Here is a 25,172-nt window from a genome sequence, read left to right on the forward strand (position 1 = left end):
CATTTTAAGGTTGATTACACTGCCAACCGCCCCATCCCACAGTCAGTCTCCTTTCTGAAGTTGTGATAGCTTTCATAAGGTCAGTTATTGAAAATTCCCCATACTCCACTCATTTTCTCAATGCCCAGTGGTAGGGAGGAGCACCGTATTTGATAGCACACACAGTGACACAAGCACAGCAGTGATGTAGATAGCACACCGTGACACACCACAGCAGTGATGTAGATAGCACACACAGTGACACACCACAGCAGTGATGTAGATTGACACACCACAGCAGTGATGTAGAACCACAGCAGTGATGTAGATTGACACACCACAGCAGTGATGTAGAACCACAGCAGTGATGTAGATTGACACACCACAGCAGTGATGTAGATAGCACACAGTGACACATGCACAGCAGTGATGTAGATAGCATACACAGTGACACACCACAGCAGTGATGTAGATAGCATACAGTGACACACCACAGCAGTGATTTAGATAGCACACACCGTGACACACCACAGCAGTGATGTAGATAGCACACAGTGACACACCACAGCAGTGATGTAGATAGCACACACAGTGACACACCACAGCAGTGATGTAGATAGCACACACAGTGACACACCACAGCAGTGATGTAGATAGCACACACAGTGACACACCACAGCAGTGATGTAGATAGCACACAGTGACATACCACAGCAGTGATGTATATAGCACACACAATGACACACCACAGCAGTGATGTAGATAGCACACAGTGACACATGCACAGCAGTGATGTAGATAGCACACAGTGACACACCACAGCAGTGATGTAGATAGTGAAAAGTGACACACCACAGCAGTGATGTAGATAGTGAAAAGTGACACACCACAGCAGTGATGTAGATAGCACACAGTGACACACCACAGCAGTGATGTAGATAGTGAAAAGTGACACACCACAGCAGTGATGTAGATAGCACACAGTGACACACCACAGCAGTGATGTAGATAGCACACACAGTGACACATGTACAGCAGTGATGTAGATAGCACACAGTGACACACCACAGCAGTGATGTAGATAGCACACACAGTGACACACCACAGCAGTGATGTAGATAGCACACACAATGACACACCACAGCAGTGATGTAGATAGCACAAACAGTGATACACCACAGCAGTGATGTAGATAGCACACAGTGACACACCACAGCAGTGATGTAGATAGCACAAAGTGACACACCATAGCATTGATGTAGATAGCACACACATTGACACACCACAGTAGTGATGTAGATAGCACACAGCGACACGCCACAGCAGTGATGTAGATAGCAGATACAGTGACACACCACAGCAGTGATGTAGATAACACACAGAGTGACATACCACAGCAGTGATGTAGATAGCGCACACAGTGACACGCCACAGCAGTGATGTAGATAGCACACACAGTGACACACCACAGCAGTGATGTAGATAGCATACACAGTGACACAAGCACAGCAGTGATGTAGATAGCATACACAGTGACACACCACAGCAGTGATGTAGATAGCATACACAATGACACACCACAGCAGTGATGTAGATAGCATACACAGTGACACACCACTGCAGTGATGTAGATAGCATACACAGTGACACAACACAGCAGTGATGTAGACAGCACACAGTGACACACCACAGCAGTGATGTAGACAGCACACAGTGACACACCACAGCATTGATGTAGATAGCACACAGTGACACACCACAGCAGTAATGTAGACAGCACACAGTGACACACCACAGCATTGATGTAGATAGCACACAGTGACACACCACAGCAGTGATGTAGATAGCACACAGTGACACACCACAGCAGTGATGTAGATAGCACACAGTGACACACCACAGCAGTGATGTAGATAGCACACAGTGACACACCACAGCAGTGATGTAGATAGCACACAGTGACACACCACAGCAGTGATGTAGATAGCACACAGTGACACACCACAGCAGTGATGTAGATAGCACACAGTGACACACCACAGCATTGATGTAGATAGCACACAGTGACACACCACAGCAGTGATGTAGATAACACACATCGACACACTACAGCAGTGATGTAGATAGCACACACAGTCACACAAGCACAGCAGTGATGTAGACAGCTCACACAGTGACACAAGTGCAACAGTGATGTAGGTAGCTCAGACAATGACACACCACAGCAGTGATGTAGATAGCAGACACAGTGGCACACCACAGCAGTGATGTAGATAGCACACACAGTTACACAAGCACAGCAGTGATGTAGATAGCACACACAGTGACACACCACAGCAGTGATGTAGATAGCACACACCGTGACACACCACAGCAGTGATTTAGATATCACACACCGTGACACACCACAGCAGTGATGTAGATAGCTCACACAGTGACACACCACAGCAGTGATGTAGATAGCACACACAGTGACACACCACAGCAGTGATGTAGATAGCTCACACAGTGACACACCACAGCAGTGATGTGGATAGCACACACAGTGACACACCACAGTAGTGATGTAGATATCTCACACAGTGACACACCACAGCAGTGATGTAGATAGCTCACACAGTGACACACCACAGCAGTGATGTAGATAGCACACAGTGACACACCACAGCAGTGATGTAGATAGCACACACAGTGACACACCACAGCAGTGATGTAGATAGCACAAAGTGACACACCACAGCATTGATGTAGATTGCACAAAGTGACACACCATAGCATTGATGTAGATTGCACAAAGTGACACACCACAGCAGTGATGTAGATTGCACAAAGTGACACACCATAGCATTGATGTAGATTGCACAAAGTGACACACCACAGCATTGATGTAGATTGCACAAAGTGACACACCATAGCATTGATGTAGATTGCACAAAGTGACACACCACAGCAGTGATGTAGATAGCACAAAGTGACACATCACAGCATTGATGTAGATTGCACAAAGTGACACACCATAGCATTGATGTAGATTGCACAAAGTGACACACCACAGCAGTGATGTAGATTGCATACACAGTGACACAAACATAGCAGTGATGTAGATAGCACACACAGTGACACACCACAGCAGTGATGTAGATAGCACACACAGTGACACACCACAGCAGTGATGTAGATAGCACACACAGTTACGCACCACAGCAGTCTTATAGATAGCACACACAGTGACACACCACAGCAGTAATGTAGATAGCACATAGTGACACACCACAGCAGTGATGTAGATAGCACACAGTGACACACCACAGCAGTGATGTAGATAGCACACACAGTGACACACCACAGCAGTAATGTAGATAGCTCACATAGTGACACCAGCACAGCATTGATGTAGATGGCACACACAGTGACACACCACAGGAGTGATGTAGACAGCACACACTGACACACCACAGAAGTGATGTAGATAGCACACATAGTGACACACCACAGGAGTGATGTAGACAGCACACACTGACACACCATAGGAGTGATGTAGATAGCACACACAGTGACACACCACAGCAGTAATGTAGATAGCACACACAGTGACACACCACAGCAGTGATGTAGATAGCACACACAGTGACACACCACAGCAGTAATGTAGATAGCACACACAGTGATACACCACAGAAGTGATGTAGATAGCACACACAGTGACACACCACAGCAGTAATGTAGATAGCACACATAGTGACACACCACAGCAGTGATGTGGATAGCTCACACAATGACACACCACAGCAGTGATGTAGATAGCACACACAGTGATACACCACAGAAGTGATGTAGATAGCACACACAATGACACACCACAGAAGTGATGTAGATAGCACACACAATGACACACCACAGAAGTGATGTAGATAGCACACACAGTGACACACCACAGCAGTAATGTAGACAGCACACACATTGACACACCACAGCAGTAATGTAGACAGCACACACATTGACACACCACAGCAGTAATGTAGACAGCACACACAATGACACACCACAGCAGTGATGTAGATAGCACACACAATGACACACCACAGCAGTGATGTAGATAGCACACACAGTGACACACCACAGCAGTATGTAGATAGCACACACAGTGACACATCACAGCAGTGATGTAGATAGCACACAGTGACACATCACAGCAGTGATGTAGATAGCACACAGTGACGCAGTGATGTAGATAGCACACACAGTGACACATTGACAGCAATGATGTGTTGGATGTTCATCATGTTTTAGGTATATGCCATGATGCCAGAGCAGCTGCGACTGGAGCAGTCGGATCCAGAGAAAGTAGCAGAGCACATCAAAGAACTCGCCCACCAGCTCTACCTCAATGTAGGATGCTGTGCCAGGGCCACTGGTCTTTTTGTTTGACACTTTACTTTGTCTTCTTCCTTTTTTTCCTTTCCATCATTTTTTACCCCTTCTCCTCTCTTCCCTATCCTCTCCGTCCCTTCTTTTCATTCTGTTTCTTCTTCTGTCTGCCATTTCTCTTTTCTTTTCCATTTCCTCTCAGTATGGAGAGCAGAAGATTCAGGTGTGAATATATTGTCAGGTTCAGAGCAGAGGACGAAGATGGAGAGTGAGGTCACACACAGAGGAAAGCATGATTGTGACAATAGAAGTTTGAACAATTGAATGACAGAGAGGAAAGAAAAAATACTTAGCTGTTTGATGCACAAGCTGCTGGAATGGAAGATGGCTGCTGGAAAAGAAGGTGAAGCAGTTGTATACAAGGGAGGTGATATACTAAGGGAAGCTAAAAGGTGCAGCTACTTCCAATTTCTCTGCATGGATAGAGTAGTAATTTACATAGTGCAGGAATGGGCCCTTTATCCGTGTCTGCACCAGAGAGTCACGTTAAGTACATTAGATTATATGTAATTACATAATAAAAATATTTCATGCAAGATTTGTAGAAAAAAAGTACCAGTGTGTGTGTTTGGTGCCTCCAGTCCTTTCTGGTGTTGTGATGACAATCCTGTTTTTTTACACCAGTACCAGGATGCAGTCTGTTGACTGACAGCAGCTGTGGTGGTGGTTTTGTGGGCAGGAGTGTCCGAATCCTCAGCCATATGTGGCCAAGATTCCCAAGCCAACAGAGGGTGCCCACTGTCGTATTCACCAGCTCCCGTTCCCCTCCCTCAACGTACAAACAGTGCAAGACATCATTGAAGAGGGCATGATCAAACATAACCTCAAGAACAAGTAGGCAGCCACCATTTTTTTGGGGGGGAAATGAAGTAGTGAAGTGCTCTGTGTGTGTGTGTGTGTGTGTGTGTGTGTGTGTGTGTGTGTGTGTGTGTTTTCTCAGTGTGTATATGTTATTTCTCAGTGTATGTGTGTTTGTCGTTGTGTGTGTTCACATCAGTGTGCATGCATCCCAGTATGCAAGTGTGCACAAGTGTATGTGTTCAAGTCGGGCTACATGTCTAAGTCGCAGTGTTTAAATTTGCACTTCAAGATGTTTGTGCATTCTTTTTTTCTTTTATTTTCCATGGTGCAGTTTGTATTTTGCACTGATGTGAATTGGGTGATCACCATTTGACTTCACAGCCTCTATGTGTGTGTGTGTGTGTGTGTGTGTGTGTGTGTGTGTGTGTGTGTGTACAGACTGACCAACATCCGCCCCTCCCAGAGTCGCATTGTGCCCATGGGGGCACCCATCACCTCGGCATCAGAGCGACAACGCATGGTGGAGAACCATGCACGACGCCTGGAAGTTCTCCGTAACTGTGTCAATTTCATCTTTGACAACAGGATATCTGATGCAAAAATAGTCAGTGTCTTGTGTGTGTCTGTATGTCATTGATGCCAAAATAATCATTTTCTCTGTGTGTGTATGCTAGACAAGACAACACAAGACAAGACAAGACAATGTTTCACTGAAGCAGGCCTTCTGCCCTTGTCAAAGGAGTGGGGGTTCACAGTGGGCCTGACATGATGCCTGAACACAAATTAAACATCATTAATCTTGTGTCTGTAACAATCAGTTGAATCGCTTCACGTCCAAGATATTGCCATATAAACATATAAACAGTTCATACACAGACTATCATAGAAGCACAAAGTATACAAACCATCATACAAGCAGAAGCGTGTGTGTGTTAAATGTATGTGTGTATGTGTGTGAGTGAGTGTGTGATGCCAAAATAATATTCTCTGTTTGTGTCTGAATTAATGTGTTTGTGACTGTGTCTGTATGTATATCCTTTGTATCCTGCTGGAAGATCGTCTGGAATCCGCCTCTCTGGACAACCAGAATGTGGAGTCTGACTGGAGGACCCTGCCTGAGCTGATCTATAGTACAGCTTCAGAGACCCTGGGACCCATGACCAGAAAGCACAAAGACTGGTTTGATGAAAACTGTGATGAAATCAAGCAGCTTCTGGATGAGAAACACCGTCTGCATCAAGCCTACCTGAGCAACCCAAAGTCCACATCAAAAAAGGATGCGTACGATGCCATCCGCAGGACTGTTCAGCAAAAGTTACGCCAGATGCAGGATAAGTGGCTGAGTGACAAAGCTGATGAGATCCAGGGATATGCTGACAGGCATGATATGAAGAGGTTCTATGATGCCTTAAAAGAAGTCTACGGCCCCACATCCTCAGGATCATCCCCCCTCCTCAGTGCAGATGGGAATACCTTGATCACCGAGAAGGAGAAAATTCTCGAACGCTGGGCTGAGCACTTCAACATTGTCTTAAATCGCCCTTCCTCCATAAATGATGAAGCCATAGACCTTCTCCCACAAGTCCCCATCAACGAAGCACTGGACGATCCGCCAGCACCTCTTGAGACCCAGAAAGCAATCCGTCTGCTATCCAGTGGCAAAGCACCTGGCTCAGACTCCTTACCAGCAGAGGTCTACAAGGATGGAGGCACTGTGCTGACTGAGAAGCTCCATCAGCTGTACTCACTCATGTGGAAAGAAGAGACGATCCCCCAGGATTTCAAAGATGCATCTGTCATTCACTTGTACAAGCGAAAGGGGAACCGGTAAGCCTGTGATAACCATCGGGGCGTTTCCTTGCTCTCCATCGCAGGCAAGATACTTGCCAGGATCCTACTAAACCGCCTCACAGCACACCTTGACCAAGGTCATTTGCCTGAGAGCCAATGTGGATTCCGGAAAGAGCGCGGAACCACCGACATGGTGTTTGTTGCAAGGCAGCTGCAAGAGAAATGTCAGGAGCAAAATGCTGATCTGTTCTCCACCTATGTCGACCTCACTAAGGCCTTCGACACCGTGAGTAGAGAGGGACTGTGGAAGATCATGGCCAAGCATGGATGCCCTCGGAAATTTATTTCCTTGGTCAGCCAATTCCATGAAGGCATGCAGGCTTGAGTCCAGGACAATGGCGAAACATCTGCTCCTTTTGCTTTCACAAATGGTGTCAAGCAAGGCTGCGTCCTGGCTCCAACGCTGTTCTCTGCAATGCTTACTGATGCCTTCAGAGATGGCGATGTTGGAATCGGCCTAAAGTACCGAACAGATGGCAAGCTGTTTAACCTCAGAAGGCTTCAAGCAAAAACGAAGGTCATGACAGACATCATCAGAGACTTTTTGTTTGCTGATGATTGTGCCCTCAACACTGGATCTGAAGCTGACATGCAACTCAGCGTTGACAAGTTTGCCACTGCCAGCAGGAACTTCGGCCTTACCATCAGCACGAGGAAAACTGAAGTTCTCCATCAGCCAGCCCCAGGGAAACCCTACGTTGAGCCCAACATCACAGTCAACGGTCAGAGACTCAGTGCGGTGGAGCGGTTCACATACCTTGGCAGCACACTGTCACAAAATGCGACCATCGACGATGAAGTGAACGTCAGTGTCACACACTCCAGAAATCTGGGCAAGCCCAAAAGTCAGGAGACGTGGACTTTTAGGGTCGACACCGCACAACACACACTCCCAAGAAGGACGCAGAAATCCGTGTACGATTCTACAACTTTTATTCACACAATCACACACATATGGGTACAGGACCTACTTCCTAAGCTATCCCCAAACCCAAACCCTCGCCCCCACCTAACTCTAAACCACCCCTCCTTAACCCACCTTTAACCCCCACCGGGACAAAATCAAGAAACGGAAGAAAAACGAACCAAACACATACACACTCGCACATTCACTGCACAACCGGCAACGTTCATTTAAACTCATCTGTCACTCGTTGACGGACTGAAAAATCCCTGCTCCAGGCTGAGAGTCGAACGCTAACTACAATCTCTCCCTTGATGTCCAGCTCAGCCACAGAGCACCCCACCAGATGAGTCCGGGAGGTCACGGCAAGCAGGGCAGGCTGCGGTCGAAGGTCGACGCCGAGGGACGATCTGGATCCCCAGGGTGCGACCCCAGGGTTTCGTGTCAGCGCTTGGCTCCTCAGGTGGAAGACCCCGAGGGGCGACCTCGGAGCTGGGACAGCAGAGCAGTCGATTTGCCGCTACTTGCGTCGGGGAACGCAGAACAACGCCCTGGAACCACCAGTCAACCTTGGGACAGCAGGGCTGTCGGACGTCGTCGCCTGAGTCGAGGAACGCGGAACCACATTGTCATGAGACCTCAATAAACAAACAAGCAAGCTCACGACAGCTTGTGATGGGCGAAGGTGGTGACTTGGGTGGGACCTTCAGCCGGGCACTGCAGCCTCTGCTCACCGGCTTGCTAAAGATCAGGCAGAGGTTCTGGCTGGCCAAGAATTCCTCTCCATCAGCCTTCCGGGCCTCTGCCACAAGGTCCGCCCTCTCTGACGTCTCAGAGTCAAGTCACACCTAATCACAGTCAGCTGCAGCCAGGTAAACGGCAGGTGGGCGCAAGTTCTGCACTTGGCACGCTAACTGGCCAAAACACACATTGCACGCACTGCACTGCAGTTGCAGTCATGCCAATGTGACAAGAGCCCTCTCGCTCCTACAGAGCGGTGTGTGCACATGCTGCACAACTCTTACACAGGTAAAACGAGTGTGCAGACACACGCTTTTACCAAACCAAGAACATGTCAGAAAACATGATCTAGAGAAACTAGGATTCGAACTCCCAACCATCGGAACTAAAACCACTTTCACCGGCCACTGAGCCATACTAAATCGCTCGCACTTCCGCCTATACTTCCGCAGCAACGAAAGGTTGGGCTGATCCGTGACAGTCAGGATTGCAAGAGCAAGCGCAACTTTTGGTAGACTCAATGCAAATGTCTGGAACAGAAGAGGCATTAGTCTTGAGACCAAGCTAAAGGTCTACAGAGCAGTAGTTCTCCCCACACTACTGTACGCCTGCGAAACTTGGACAGTGTACCAACGACATGCCAAGAAGCTGAACCACTTCCACACAACATGCCTCAGGAAGCTACTGAACATCAAGTGGCAAGACAGGACCCCAGACATAGAGGTGCTCGCAAAAGCCACCCTTCCCAGCATCTTCACCATCCTGATCCAGTCCCAGCTTCGCTGGGCTGGACACGTGGCGTGCATGCCAGACCATCAGCTGCCCAAAAGGCTCTTCTGTGGCAAGCTGCAACAAGGGAAGAGACCACACGGAGGTCAGAAGAAGCGCTTCAGAGATACTCTGAAAGTCTCTCTGAAAGCGTTTGATATCAACCCTGACTCCTGGGAGGAATCTGAAGTAGACCGTGACAAATGGCGCGCTGCTGTGCACAAAGGCGCCAAGTTGTGCGAGGCCAACAGGACTGCCGCAGCTGTTCAGAAGAGGCAGGCCAGAAAGTCAAGGGCAAAACAAGCTCCCTGACAATGATATGCCTGTCTTTGTCTGCCCCAACTGTCAGCGAACATTTCGTGCACAGATTGGACTATTCAGCCATCTGCGCATTCACAGATAGATTCATGAGCGTCCTGCCCCCCACCCCACCACCACCCTCCCCCCATCCCCCAGCTGGATGACAACGATGGTCATCATCGATCTCGATGGACACACACCACCACCATATCCTTTGTGTTAAAAAAAAAAAAAATGTCATTGTGTTTTGGGGTTGTTTTTTTGGGGGGGGGGTGGTTTTTTACATAAGAATGTTTGGGAGAATGAATATATGTAGTTTTGTGTGATAATTCACATGAGTGAGTATAGATACAAGTTTTTTGTGCATTGTTATGACTATCATTTCTTCAGCCTTGAAATGGCCCCTTGGCGGTCAGCAACATGACCTGATTTGATATGGTGTGTTGCACAGATCTTTCCAGCAGTGCTGCGAGCACTGAAGAGTCGTGTGGCACGGCTGACGCTGACACAGGAGCTGAGTCACCATGTACATGCCAACAGGGCCATGCTGGAACACCAACAGTTTGACCTCATTGTCCGCCTCCTCAACTGTGCTCTACAGGTAAAAACATGCTCTTACACACACACACAGACACACACACACAGACACACACACACACACACACACACACACACACACACATTTCAAGTTTTAATTATCATTTCTGTCCTATTGGAGTATGGAAGATTGGTTACATGCCCAGATTAAACATTTCCAAATGCACAACAGCTTCACATAGAAACTGAGAAAACACCAATGTATTTTAACTGTCCAAAAACTATCTAGACAGCATCTGCAAATTTTATAAACTTACATCTAAGATAACTTTTTTGCCTCTTGAGCATCTTGCAAAAGTTTTAAGCGAATATCGGAGACAAATGATTTTTTAGGCACATACCTTTTTCTCAGCTGATCTTGCTTGGGAGATTCCATTATACAATGGGACTCATCCCCAATCACAGACAATTAACAAACCTTACATAACAGTTACTCCTGAAGCACAGGCAGGGGAACATGTGACATGGTGTTTGCCGTACGCCAGATGCAAGAGAAGTGCTGTGAGCAGAACAAGGAGCTCGACATGGTCTTTGTGGACCTGACTAAGGCCTTTGACACAGTGAACCGCCGTGGTCTGTGGAAGATCCTCCTAAAGTTCGGCTTCCCAGAGAGCCTGATCCAGCTGATTGCATCATTCCACGATGGCATGCAGGCGAGAGTACAGGAAAATATTGACATGTCGGATCCGTTCCCTGTGGTAAATGGAGTGAAGCAGGGCTGCGTCCTGGCACCCACTCTGTTCTCCATTCTCTTCTCTGCCATGCTGATTGATGCCTTCCAAGCCTGTGACCGGGGCATCTAAATCAGTTTCGCACAGATGGCAAACTTTTCAACTTGCGGCGACTCCATGCCAGGTCCAGGGTGTTTGAGGCACTGTTGAGAGAGTTCCTCTTCACTGATGACTGTGTGCTTGCTTCACACACCCATGAGGACATGCAGTTCATTATGGACAGGTTATCAACCTCCTGCAGGTGCTTTGGACTCACCATCAGCCTCAGCAAGACCAAGTCCATGTACCAACTAGCTAGCTCACAGAATGCCAGTGCCCCCCCCCCTCCCCCCCACCTGCAATCAAGGTCGATGACACAGAGATCAAGTCAGTCGACAAGCTTTGCTACCTGAGCAGCACCCTATGCGGCAACGGAGCCCTTGATGCAAAAGTGACGCTGCGCATCGCCAAAGCCAGCTCCGCCTTTGGCAGACTCAACAACAGGCTGTGGAACAACAAAGGCATCAGGCTCAGCACTAAAATCAAAACCTACAGAGCTATTATGCTGACCACGTTGTTGTACTGCTGTGAAACATGGACGACGTATCGCTGTCACATTCAACAACTTGAGCATTTTCACCAGAGATGCCTATGAAAGATCCTCGGCATAAAGTGGCAAGACAGGGTCTCCAACCTCCAGGTCCTAGAGAGGAGTGGCCTGCCCAGCATCAAAAGCCTGCTGATCCAGTGCCAGCTACGCTGGACAGGACACGTTGTCCGCATGACAAACAGCAGGATCCTGATGATGCTTTTGTATGGCCAGCTGAAGGAATGCCACCACAAACTTGGAAGACCCTGCAAGCGCTTGAAGGACACCTTAAAGACAAACCTCAAAGCATGTGACATAGACATTGCTTCCTGGGAAACTGATGCCCTTGACCGCTCTCGCTGGAGGATGTTGTGCTCTAGTGGCATAAAGACGTTTGAAAACAAGAGAATGCTGGCCATTAAGGAGAAGCGTGAGCGAAGGAAGCAGGGCTCAACTTCTGGAGATGTTTTCCCTTGCAACACCTGTGGGAAGTGTTGCGTATCCAGAATCAGCCTCTTCTCCCATATGAGGACACACACCAACAGATAAGCCTGCCTGCCTACTCATCCGTTGGACCGACAGGAGACTCCATCACAACTGCTCATCCAAACATTGATTAATCCAAGGAATGGACCTACATCATCACTCAAATGAGGATCAGTAAAATCTTTCAAATTTTTTTTATATGCGTTAAAGTCACCTGTTAAAAGAATGTAACAATCATATTTACTTTGTACATCAAGAAGCCTGTTTTCAAAATCATCAAAACTATCAACACTGCTATACACTTATCCTTCAGGAGGGATGTAAATCACTCCAACACACACATCTTTATCATATCCTGTTGATGATGATTTAGGCTATCATGAACCAAGCCGAATTGTTGCCTTTGTTTGGTAGAACAGTTATACCATTACAATATTTTGTAGCAAAAGCAACACTGCCAGAGCGTTCGTACAATGCACATTTTTGACTTAAAACATATTGTATATCCAAGTTCATCAAAAACATTTTCAAAGAATAGGTTGTCTTGTTTATCTGTTTTTGTTTCTGTAGATAAAATCAAATCAAACTGACTAATGTGTGTAACAAATTCTATGAATTTATCTACTTCACAATCCACAGACATTGTTACAAAGCTCATTTTAGGTGAATTAGGGCTACGTTTTTCAACAGTTGAGGTTTTTTAATAGTTTACAGGAAAATCTTTAAGAAAAAAAAAATTTTCTTAATTGTTTTTTGTTGTTGTTTTTTTTAAGGAGAAATCAGTGGATGTTTAAAATTTCTGCAAATGAGCAGGATAGTCTCAGCATCCTTGGAAAGCTCTTTCCCACTTTTTTTCCCTTTTTTTTTCTCTTTTTTTTTCTTCCTTTTTTTTCCTTTCTTTTTTTCATTTTGTTTGTTGTTTCTTTTTGTTCCTTCCATCATCATTTTTCTCCTTTCTGTTGTCTTTTCTTTCTTTTTTTTTTTTTATCTCGTCTTTTTGTTCTGTCTTTTCTCTCTCTTTTTTTCCCTTGTAATCTGTCTTCTCACCATTGTCATGCTCAAACATTTTCAAGGCCATGCAACATTTAAAACACATTCATGGTAGTTTCATGCACAATGTCTGAAAGAGGCGAGGTAGACACTATCTCTCTCTCTCTCTCTCTTTCTCCCTCTCCCCCCCAACCCCCCACACCCTCTCTGTAGGTATTAGTTTTATGGAAGTTCTTTAAGAATGTGTACATTTGATTTTACCACTTGAGTTGTGTGTGTATTTGTATATGTGCTCGGGTATCTTGATAGATATAGATCACATTTTATGTAATTTGAGCTCGGTTTCAAAGATAAGATACAAATTCTTACACTTACCAAGGAAAATCATGTTAAACAGAACAACAACCATGTGAAATAAAACGATTAACGAAACTATCAGGTAACAGACTATGACCATTTTCTGAAAGAAAACTGCATGTCCCTCCTCTGTCACACCCCAATCCCACAACATGCTTTAGACCCAGGGTTTCATAGTCTACACTGTCCACACCAAGGTGGAACAAGTCATCATGATGATACAGTATTTGTGGTCTAGTCAGCCATCTTTTTCAGTACACAGCAGATCCGCCGGTCATGCGTAGTTGATACACTGTCTGCTGCTTTGTTCTGCTTTGTCATGTTTAATCAGTCAATCAATCAAAAACACTTTATTAATCCACATGGAAATTAACTGGTGCAATCACAGGTTTATTGTCAACGCCAACATAAAATGATCATGTGCAACATAAACTAAATAGAGATTAAAACTAGTCAAATAAGTATTCCCAACAGCTGACAATAAACTAAAACAACCAGTCCCCCACACACATTAAGAAAATGAGGTATTGAACATCATTTACAAATAAAAACATCCAGCAAATAAATGCTATATGTAAGTAAAAGAAAATGCACACCCACACACCCACACCCACACCTGTACACACACACATGTTAAGACTATGAGGTATTGTACAGCAATATATATATATATATATATATATATATATATATAACATCTAAGAAATAAATCGTATGTATAAGTAAAATGCACACACACACGCACGCATGCATACACACACACACACACACACACGCACGCATGCACGCACGCGCGCGCGTGCGTGTGTGTACACACACACATGCACACAACATATATCATGCCAATAAATTCAGTACATTAACATTAGAATATATGAAACCCATTTTTAAAGAAAATATATATATCACTTCTGATCTCCCCCACACAGTAACACTTGCTCATGCCCAGCCACTCAGTCCCAAATGCATGCATAATGTCTGCACCCATGCACTCACCTGCTGGTGAAATTCAGGTGTTGCTGGGGAAATGGGGTGATAAGTGTCACAGTCCTATGAATGAGTGTATTGCATGCTTTGACTGTGTGTGCAAATGGCTGCAGGAATGAATGAATTAATGTAACGAGATGTTCTTGTGCTTGTTTAGCATTCTGGAGCGGAGGTGAGTCAGGTTGTTGTTGATGAAGACCTTCTTGATCTCCTGGGTCTCCTCCAGGGCATGTTACACACACACACACACACACACACACACACACACTGGGTTTCCTCCAGGGCACGTCACACACACACACACACACACACACACTCACACTTTCACATTTACACAGACACACACACATGCTTTCACATACGCACACAGTGTTTATCGTCTCATGCAAATGACAAGCACACAGACTAGCACACAAGGTTTTGTGGAGAGGGGAAGGAGGGGCCTGGGGGGTAGCTAAAATTTCTGTTCCGTATACATGATTCAGACCTGTGCACGCTCACTTCCTTGTCAGGCGCTTTACTACTAGGCCACTGCTTCACTTAGTGGTATATCTTGGTGTTTATATAGTGTGCAGAAATAGTGAGATGGTTTCAGAACCATCCCACAATGATTGAACAGTGGTTGTGTCTTGATGTTTGCATGGAATAGAGAAACAGTAAATGTGATGTTGGTTTCAGAATGAATCCAGCATGGATGAGAACGGGGTGGCTTACAATATCCTGCCTCTTGCCACAGCCTTCTGTAGGGTGAGTTTTTGTCAAGTCAAAAAGATCTTTATTGAGGTTAAAAGAATAGCCTTATACAGCTTTTTCACATCCAGCCCTCAGGTAAAAGAAGAGAAGAAGAAAAAAGTGGAAGCAGTGTTAGGGAAAGCTTGTGTGTTTGTGTGTGTGTGTGTGTTTGTGCATCTGTGTGTGTGTGTGTGTGTGTGTGTGTGTGAAAGTGTTTGTGTATGTTCATTTGAGTGAATCTGTTTGAGTGTATGTTTTTGCATGTATCAGTATACTGTCAGTGATTGTTGTTAGCATCTGATTCATAATGTGTGCTGCTGCAAACCAGCCATTACATTCATCATTGTTGTTTGTGTGTGTGTGCGTGTGTGTGTGTACAAGGGCTTTTCAATAAGTTCTGAGATGTGACATAACTTTTAAAGTGAGAAAAGAAATTATTATGATATTTGCCACTTTTGCCATAGCATTCACATTTATTCTCAAGCCCATCTGGCTGTTGATTTTTTTAACTGCACAGCAGAATGTATGTTTAGGGTTACTATGCTTCTCAAGGCAACATTGAATTGAGCAGATGTGATTTTCATGAAATAATTCTGTACAACTTTAAAAGGAATGTCCTGGAAAAATTCTTTTTGAGTTTGTCTATGCATTAAGGGAAACAGTTTCCTTTCAGGGCCACAGTTTTCATGTGGAACAAAGATTTTCAGCTCAGAAAACTGGCACTTGAAGATGACAACTGTACCAGATGTTTAGTAACAGCAGTTATTGAGAACAATATAACCATGGCGAAAGCAATAATTGAGGACAGTGCCAGAATTATATACCAGGAGATACAACAGGAACTGGGCATTTCATTGGTAAGTTCAGTTCTGTATGATCAGCTTGGCGTCAACAATTTAACTAAAGAGGTCAAGAGGGTTAGAGAAGAATGGTGTACCCATATGCTGAGGAAATTCAATGGAGGCTATTCAAATTGCTTCCCGGGGGGGTCACTACCTTGTCGTGGTCGGGAGGCTTAGTGGCCAGTGATCGAGCGAGCTATGTCGGCAGGGGCATCAGTGCTTCTGGGGGTTTGCTACTCTAGTCCCAGGTCTTAATTGACAGCCTACATAGCCATTGTAGCTGAATAAGTGGTGGTTTTCGTACTGATTCCCCTGATAGGGCTTCCCATGCCGAACAGGTCGTGAGTGAGGCCCAAACTAAACGTGACCCACTGTCCCTTTCGCTATTCTCTATTCTTTTTTTTACCGCCTCTTTTCTGTCCTCAGCTCCCCATCAAGTCTTCTTTTCCACATTCTTTTTTCTCTGCGGCCTTCTTCAGGTCCGCCGTGTTTGCTGTGCGGCGCGACCTGTGATGGAGGGGAATGAGATCCTGGGGATTGAGAGAGCACGCTGCTCTCAACAGATCCCTTTGGCTCGGACCTCTCCTAAGACAGGCGGCACACATTGGTCCCATGTGTGTCAATCGGCTACCCCTTCGTGGGGCTGGGTCAAGACTGGTAGTTTGGAGGCTAGCGAGGATAACACCCGTAGTGCTCGGTTCTCTGTCCCCAGGAGCTGGGCATGATTGGGGGGGAACACGTTGGAGCTAAGCTGTTAGTTGTATATCCCTCCCGAAACCTGGAAGGGGTCAAGCTGGTGTTCCCTTGACCCTGGCCCCTAAGTTGGACCCCATGGTGGGTGGGTAAGGGAGGGATGAATATACAATTAATAAACCATGACTTCCAAACAAACCCCCCCCCCCCCCCTCCCCCCCTAAACTTGGCAAAAGAAGGAGACCAGGAACTGATGACTCGGATTCGGAGGTCGGTGAGACCTCTGGATATTGGCCGTCGTGGCTTGTGGTGGAGGGCTCTGATGACGACAAGCCCTTGTCGGCTCTCAGCCCCTTCACTATCCAGAAATCTATCAAGAGGCTGAGGAGAGCGGAGCATTTCTGGTGGAGACAGAGTCCAAAAGGCAGACACAGCTTCTGCTCAAGGTGACCACTTTTGTGGATAGGGCGGTGAGGGTTTCCCCTCACAAAGGACTGAACTGCTCAAAGGGGGTCATCAGATGCCCGGAGTTGAGAGGAGTGTCTGAAGCAGAGATCAAGAGCGAGCTGTCCTCTCAGGGAGTGACCGACGTTTACAGGGTGACAGTAAGGAAGGGGTCGGACAGAGTCCCGACCAACACATTTTTCCTCACCTTCTGCTGCCTGAATGTCCCCAAGGACATTCGAGTCAGATACCTGCTTGGTGAACGTAAGCCTGCACGTGCCATCCCCTCTTAGATGTTTCAAGTGCCAGAAATTCGGACATGTGCGGGACCGCTGCAAGGAGGAAGAGGCGTGTGACACCTGTTCAAAGGCGGCGCACCAGGGCAAATGTGTCAGTCCAGCCCGTTGTGCGAACTGCGGAGGCGGCCACCCGTCCTCATCAAAAGACTGTCCCGCCTGGAGAAAAGAAAAAGAAATCCAGAAGGTGAAGACGGAGAAGAAAATTTCTTTCTTTGAGGCACGCAAACAAGTGGAGGCCGCATTGTCTAAGGCGTCTTACGCCTCTGTCGTCAGACCCAGAATGGTGGACGTTGCGGTCCAGACGACGTCCACAGGGACACAGATGGACGACGTGCCTACCTTGATAGAACCGTTGGCCTTGGGTGGAGGCGCTGTATCCACCCCTTCCCATCCTGTATGGCGGTACTCAGGGGCTGCTGGGCGGGAGCGAAAAGCCTCGGGCGGAGGCATGGTGTCCGCCTCCCGTCCACCCCCACCCCCCAGCCCCCCTCGTCCCGCCTCTCGTCTGCCTGGCCCTCGGGCTGGCGGGAGTGGCCAGAAACCCCCCGTACCTCCAAAACTCAAGGAGGGGAGGGTTGCGGCCTCAGCGGGATCGGGAAGAGCTGAGGTGGTAGATATTCCGGCTTGGTCGGAATCGGAGAAATTAAGTTCGAAAAAGGAAGGTAGCGATGGATTAGGCTGCTGCTTTATTTTTTTTAATTAAAAAAAAAAAAATTTTAATGGCAGTGATCCATTGGAACATCCGTGGGTTCTACGCCAATTTCCAGGAACTTCAGCTGCTTTGTCGTGCTTTGAAACCTTCAGTGCTGGCGCTGCAGGAGACTCTGCAAAGAGATGGCAAGGTTTTATCTCTCTCTGGTTTTAACTCCGTTTTTAAACCCGCTCAACCGAAGCAAGAGGGATTGACGGGAGGTGTCGCTCTTTTTATATGTAAGTCCCTTTTATACAGTACAGTTCCTTTAAGCACCCCTTTACAGGTGGTGGCAGTCAGAGTCACACTTGAGAAAACCATCACTGTCTGCTCTCTCTACCTTCCTCCTTCCGTCCGTGTTCTGAGGCAGGACCTCATGAACCTGGTCGACCAGCTCCCACGACCGTTTCTACTGTTGGGCGACTTCAATGGCCACTCCCTGCTCTGGGGAAGTGAGGTGACACCAGCCCGAGGTCTTCTTTTGGAAAACCTTCTTTCCGATATGGACCTGTGCTGCCTTAATGACAAGTCACCCACTTACCTTCATCTGTCCTCTGGAAAGCTCTCGTGGTTAGATCTGTCGGTCTGCAATCCATCGTTGGTCCTGGACTACGGGTGGAGAGTGCACGACGATCTGCACGGGAGTGACCACTTACCTGTCATCCTCCGCCCCACAGATGGGGAAGGTGACTCTCTGCCGGACCGCCTGAACTATGACAAAGCTGACTGGGGAATTTTTACCACGAAGTTAAGAGCGGAGCTGCAGGAAGAAACAGTCTTACAAAGCAAGGACCCTGCTGACACTCTGACTCAGATCGTTTTAGATTGCGCCAAAGCAGCAGACCCATCGTCTACCTCCAAGTCTCAGATGCCAAGAACGCCCTGGTTCAACGCGGAATGTCGGGAGGCCCGTAAGTCTCGGAAGAGAGCGCAACGATGCGTCTTTCGGAGACCGGAGACCGATAGCGTTTGAACCCATCAACAGCTGAGGGCGAAAGCCAAGTATGTTTTTAAAAAGAGCCAGAGAAAGTCATGGAGAGATTTTTGGTCTTCCTTAACCTCCAACACACCCAAGAAGAAAGTGTGGAGGGTTTTAAAAAAAATTAAGGGCAAAAACGTCTGCTCAACTTTTCATCACCTTAAACTTTCAGACGCTCTGGTCACAGAGAAGAAAGCAGTTGCCAATTTGCTTGCCTCCACAATTGAACTGAACTCGAGATCTGCTAACAAATCTGCTCGGTTTCTCAAAACCAAAAACCTGACAGAAAAAACACCTTGCAACTTCTCTTCCGACAACACAGAGAGCTACAACCTTCCTTTCACTATGAATGAACTAAAATCTGCCCTTCAGACCTGCATGGATTTCTCTCCAGGAATGGACGAGGTCCATTATAAACTCTTAAAACATCTTCCCGAAACCTGTCTGGACACCCTGCTCAAAGTTTACAACCACATCTGGATCACAGGCTTTTTTCCACCCTCCTGGCGGAAAGCCCTCTTAATCCCGGTGCCAAAACCGGGAAAAGACCCCTCGAACCCCTCCAACTACCGCCCAATAGCACTGACCAGTTGCATCTGCAAACTGATGGAGGAGATGGTCAGCGGTAGACTGATGTGGAAACTAGAGACTGACGGCCTTATGGCGAAAGAACAGTGCGGTTTCCGCAAGCATCGTTCTACCATTGACCATCTGGTTCGTCTGGAAACCACTGTAAGAAATGCCTTTGTAAACAAACAGCATGTGGTGGCCATATTTTTTGACTTGGAGAAAGCTTACGATATCACCTGGAAATTTGGAATCCTCTCGGACCTGCACAAGCTCGGCTTACGAGGACACCTGCCTCAGTTCATCCACAACTTCTTGCAAGACAGACAATTCCAGGTGAGGGTCGGCACCACCCTGTCCGACATTCACGAGCAGGAGCTGGGTGTCCCGCAAGGGAGCATTCTGTCGCCGGCTCTCTTCAGCATCAAAATTAATGACATCGTTCAGTCCGTTCAGAAGGGATCGTACAGCTCGCTGTTCGTGGACGATTTCGCCTTATATGCAACTGGCAGCACGTATGCCAGCATCCGGTGACGGCTTCAGCTCTGCGTCAACAAAATCCAGTGTTGGGCAAAGGAGAATGGCTTCACATTTTCGTCCTCCAAAACTGAATGTATTCATTTTCATAACTTTCAACAGTTCTATCCGGACCCTGAAATCCGTCTGGGAAAATCCACCATCCCGGCGGTCAAGGAAGCCAAATTTTTAGGGGTCGTCTTTGATCAGAAGCTGAACTTCCTCAGCCATATCAAACAGCTGAAAATATCTTGCCAAAAAGCCCTGAACATCATGCGAGTTGTAGCACACACGGGCTGGGGTGCTGATAAGAGATCTCTCTTGCACCTCTACAGAGCTCTGGTCCGGTCCAAACTGGATTACGGAAGTGTAGTATACGGCTCGGCCAGACCGTCTTACCTGAAACTGTTGGACCCTATACACCACCAAGGGCTCCGTCTCAGCTTAGGTGCGTTCCGCACCACCCCTGTGCACAGCCTGTACGCAGAGGCGGGGGAACCACCTCTCTCCAACCGCAGACTGAAGCTGACCCTAAATTATTATTTGAAATTGTTTTCTGAACCTACAAACCCTGCTTATGACACTGTATTCAACAACCCTTTCGATAAGAAATTTAAAGACAACCCAAACTGCATCCCTCCTCTTGGACTCCGCATTCAGCCGCACTTAGAAAATGCCGATCTGGATGTCGGTGGCGTCTCAGATTTCTCCAAGTTCCCCGACAGCCTTCCGTGGACCTTTAGAACACCTGAGGTCCGATTCGAACTGGCCTCGTACCGTTAAGACTCCACCAGTTCTCTGACCTACAGAACTTTCTTTTCGGAACTCTGCCACAAATTACCCACTTTTCAAAGAATCTCCACTGACGGTTCCAAGTCAGAGGACGGAGTTGCTGCATCTGCGTTCTGTCCCGCCTTTTCTGACCGGCCCTCAACGGAACACATCCTGTCTGACAGCTCGGTGTACACTGCGGAACTGACCGCACTGGTTCTGGCGGTAAAAATGGTTCTCTCTTCGAAACAAAAGAGATTCATGATCTTTTCCGACTCCTTGTCAGCCCTGGAGGCGATCGCCTGCAGGAATATCACTCATCCCAAACTGCTGGAATTTTATGAAACTTTTACTCTCGCAACGAAGAAAGGATACGAGGTTGTGTTGGCCTGGGTTCCTGGACATGTTGGCATTCGTGGTAACGAAAGGGCAGACCTGCTGGCCAGGAACGCTGTAAAGAAAGAATTATCCAGATCCTTTGTACCATACACAGACATGCAGCGGAAGGTGAACACTTATGTTAAGGATCTTTGGCAAGAGGAGTGGAACACCCAGACGGACAACATGCTCTTCCAGATCCGTCCAGACCTAAAAGAGATCCTCCCTTCGGGGGTGAGGAACAGAAAGGAGGAGTCTGTGCTGTGCAGACTGTGTGCGGGGCACACTTTTTTTTTACTCATTCTTACTTATTGAAGGGGGAAGAGGCCCCTCGATGTATTCCCTGTGATGAACCTCTCACCGTGAAACACGTGCTCCTTGACTGTTGGGATCTGCATGACGTTAGACACAGACATTACACGGCAGTTTCTTTGAAGACTTTGTTTCGTGATGTCCCTCCGTGGGCGCTGATGGACTTCTTAAAAGAAGTGAACATTTTTAACCAGATTTGAAGGTTTTAAACTATGGAAGTTTTTTTAAACTTTGGAGTGGAAAGTTTGAAGTGGTGACTCGTTTTAATTGTTTTTGTTTTTTTGACTCACTTGTGTAAACAAAGTGAGTCTATGTTTTAACCCGGTGTTCGGTTGTCTGTGTGTGTGTGTCTGTGTGTCCGTGGTAAACTTTAACATTGACATTTTCTCTGCAAATACTTTGTCAGTTGACACCAAATTAGGCATAAAAATAGGAAAAATTCAGTTCTTTTTAGTCATCTTGTTTAAAACAATATTGCACCTCTGGGATGGGCACAAAAAAATAAAAAATGAAGCCAAATTATATGCAAACTGCATTTCCTGTTATATTTATATTTTTTGTATTATCTAAACTTGGCACTTTGATCTGATATTTGACCCAGCAACAAGAGCAGTCATAATTCTCATTTTTTGTTCAAACAGGAACTTCTTTTGCTAAGCATGGAAGTTTTATTTATTTTGCAAACGTTTTGGTGCAGATAGTAAAAAAGGGAAATTACTCTAATTAATGCTAGGGGACTTAATTTGCTTTAAACTGATCTTTCTCATCTTAAACATTACATTTTGAAACAAGAGAGGCAAGGCCTTCAAGACTCACTTGTGATGCACTTTTAAAAAAAAAATCTTTTTATGTATTGAGTATAATTTCAAAATGTAATGTTTAAGATGAGAAAGATCAGTTTAAAGCAAACTAAGTCCCCTACAGAGTAATTTCCCTTATTTTACTGTCTGCACCAAAACGTTTGCAATAAACAAAACTTCCATGCTTTGCAAAAGAAGTTCCTGTTTGAACAAAAAATGATAATAATGACAGATCTTTTGTTGGGTCGAATATCAGATCAAAGTGCCAAGGTTAGAGAATACAAAAAATATAAATATATCAGTAAATGCATTATACTCAATACATAAAAAGCTTGGATTTTTTTTTAAAGTGTATCACAAGTGAGTCTTGAAGGCCTTGCCTCTCTTGTTAATCCTTGTAGTAGTTATTAATGTGGCGATAGCCTTTGAGATGGCCTTAGTGGTTGGCAAAGCTCTAAGCACCATAATTTCATTTCATTTCATTTCATTCAAATTGCTAAAGGGAAATCCTGACTGGTGGTGAAATATGGGTTTCAATACGATCCGAAAACAAAGCGATGGTCGGCTGTGTGGTTTTTCCCAGGTGAGGACCCACCTGTAGTTCAAGAGATCAGTGAGTGCTGGCAATCACATGATGGGTTTCTTCTCCATATCTGGCCTACACAAGGTCTTTTAGGAATGGTGCAAGTGCCACCCATGAATGGGTACCTACGGCCTGCTGCTTAACCTGCCGCACCCAGCACTCACACTGCGGCAGCAACTCTTGACTCTCTTGACTGCCTTGACTCTCTGGCCCCCTTGTGACTGGTCTCATCTTTCATCAGGAATCAGTTGCAGGAAAAGCAGTCCCAGACCTCTGAAAATGCCCAAGTTCACTTTGAGGGTGTTATCTCCACCATACCCTAATCAGTGTGGTCGGTTGTCTTTAACGAGAGGTTTGAGAGGATGACCCAGTGCATCAGGGTGAAGGGAGGGTACTTTAGAAACTGGACTAGTCTGCTTGTGTGTCTGTGTTCTCAGAAAGCCACATCTCAGAACATATTGAACAGCCCTTATATATGTGTGTGTGTATGTGTGTGTTTCAGTTTCAGTTTCTCAAGGAGGTGTCACTGCATTCGGACAAATCCATATACACTACATCACATCTGCAAGGCAGAAGCCTGACAGCAGCATAACCCAACGCGCTTGTCAGGGCTTGAGTGCATGTTTATATATTTGTGTACCTATCAGAGTGGATTTCTTTTTACATGATTTTGCCAGAGGGCAACACTCTCGTTGCCATGGGTTCTTTTTCAGTGCGCCAAGTGCGTGCTGCACATGGGACCTTGGTTTATCGTCTCATCTGAAAGACTAGATGCTCAGTTTGATTTTCCAGTCAAACTTGGGAGAAAGTGCAAGAGCGAGATTCGAGCCCACACCCTCATGGACTCTCTGTATTGACAGCTGAGCGTCTTAACCATTCTGTCACCTTCCTCCTTGTATGTATGTATGCATGTATATGTGTGTTTATGTGTGTATGTATGCATGCGTATGTGTGTGCATGTGTGTATGTATGTGTGCATGAGTGTGTATGACTTGACTCGACTCTACTTCATTTATTGTCATGAAATCAGATCGTCATCATCATCATCGTCATCCTGCTTCTTCATCATTGATATAAAAAAAAGCCCCAAATTATGTGGCCTTAATGCCTTGCTCTCATAGTGACCTCAGTTTGGTCTGCACTTGGGGTGAGTCTTATCAAAGTCTTCAGTGTCGGTGGTTCATAGGGGACTGTTGTTGGAGGGATGTGGTGGTGGTGCCCACTCTGGGGGAGACGCTCACTCAGTCTGGCTCCGCAGCTAAGTCATTATTGTGGTCAGTAGAGGGTTTAGTAGGTGGTGCCCTAAGTACTTCAAATCAGAACAGTCACTATTGTGACCAAAATGATTCAGCAGCAGTGCAGAGTCTCCTCTGGTGTTTGGCCTCCTGGTGACCTAACATTGATGGTTCCCTGAGGACTGCTGGCACTGGGACTCCCACCTTTCAGAAAATCTTCACTGACGGTTCCAAGTCAGAGGAGGGAGTCGCTGCATCTGTGTTTTGTCCCGCCTTTCCTGACCAGCTCTCAACAGAACACATTCTGTCTGACAGTTCAGTGTACACTGCAGAACTGACTGCACTGGTTCTGGCATTGAAAATGGTTCTCCATTCGAAACAAGTGCTTTCTGATCTTTTCGGACTCCTTTCAGCCCTGGAGGCGATCGCCTGCAGGAATCTGACACATCCTTAACTGTTGGATTTTTATGAAACTTTCACTCTGGTATGAAAGAAAGGGAATGATGTTGTTTTGGCCCGTACTCCTGGCCATGTTGGCATTTGTGGTAATGAGAGGGCGGACCAGCTGACCAAGAACGCTGTAAAAGAAAAATTATCTAGATCTTTTGTACCATACACAGACATGAAGCAGAAGGTGAATACTTACGTAAGTATCTTTTGCAAGAGGAGTGGAACACCCAGACGGACAACAGACTGTTCCAAATTCGTCCAGACCTAAAAGAGACCCTCCCATCAGTAATGAAGAATGGAAAGGAGTCTGTGCTGTGCAGACTGTGCACAGGGCACACTTTTCTTCCTCATTCTTATTTGTTGAAGAGGAGGAGGCCCCTCGATGTATTCCC

At 46.3% G+C, this 25,172-nt stretch overlaps 1 protein-coding gene across 4 annotated transcripts in view; it reads left to right on the forward strand.

Annotated features, from left to right (window-relative positions):
* The window catches only part of LOC143301440 (myotubularin-related protein 13-like), a 303,236-nt gene that overhangs the window by 94,151 nt on the left and 183,913 nt on the right, over positions 1-25,172 (forward strand). For all 4 annotated transcript variants that reach the window (XM_076615734.1, XM_076615735.1, XM_076615736.1 and 1 more), the window contains exons 12-16: positions 4,270-4,368; positions 5,087-5,241; positions 5,647-5,812; positions 10,224-10,373; positions 15,167-15,235. In XM_076615734.1, coding sequence (XP_076471849.1) covers positions 4,270-4,368; positions 5,087-5,241; positions 5,647-5,812; positions 10,224-10,373; positions 15,167-15,235 — 639 coding nt within the window. The remainder of the gene's footprint in view (positions 1-4,269; positions 4,369-5,086; positions 5,242-5,646; positions 5,813-10,223; positions 10,374-15,166; positions 15,236-25,172) is intronic.

The sequence above is a fragment of the Babylonia areolata genome, chromosome 27, assembly GCF_041734735.1.
Source record: "Babylonia areolata isolate BAREFJ2019XMU chromosome 27, ASM4173473v1, whole genome shotgun sequence".
NCBI classification, from domain to species: domain Eukaryota; kingdom Metazoa; phylum Mollusca; class Gastropoda; order Neogastropoda; family Buccinidae; genus Babylonia; species Babylonia areolata.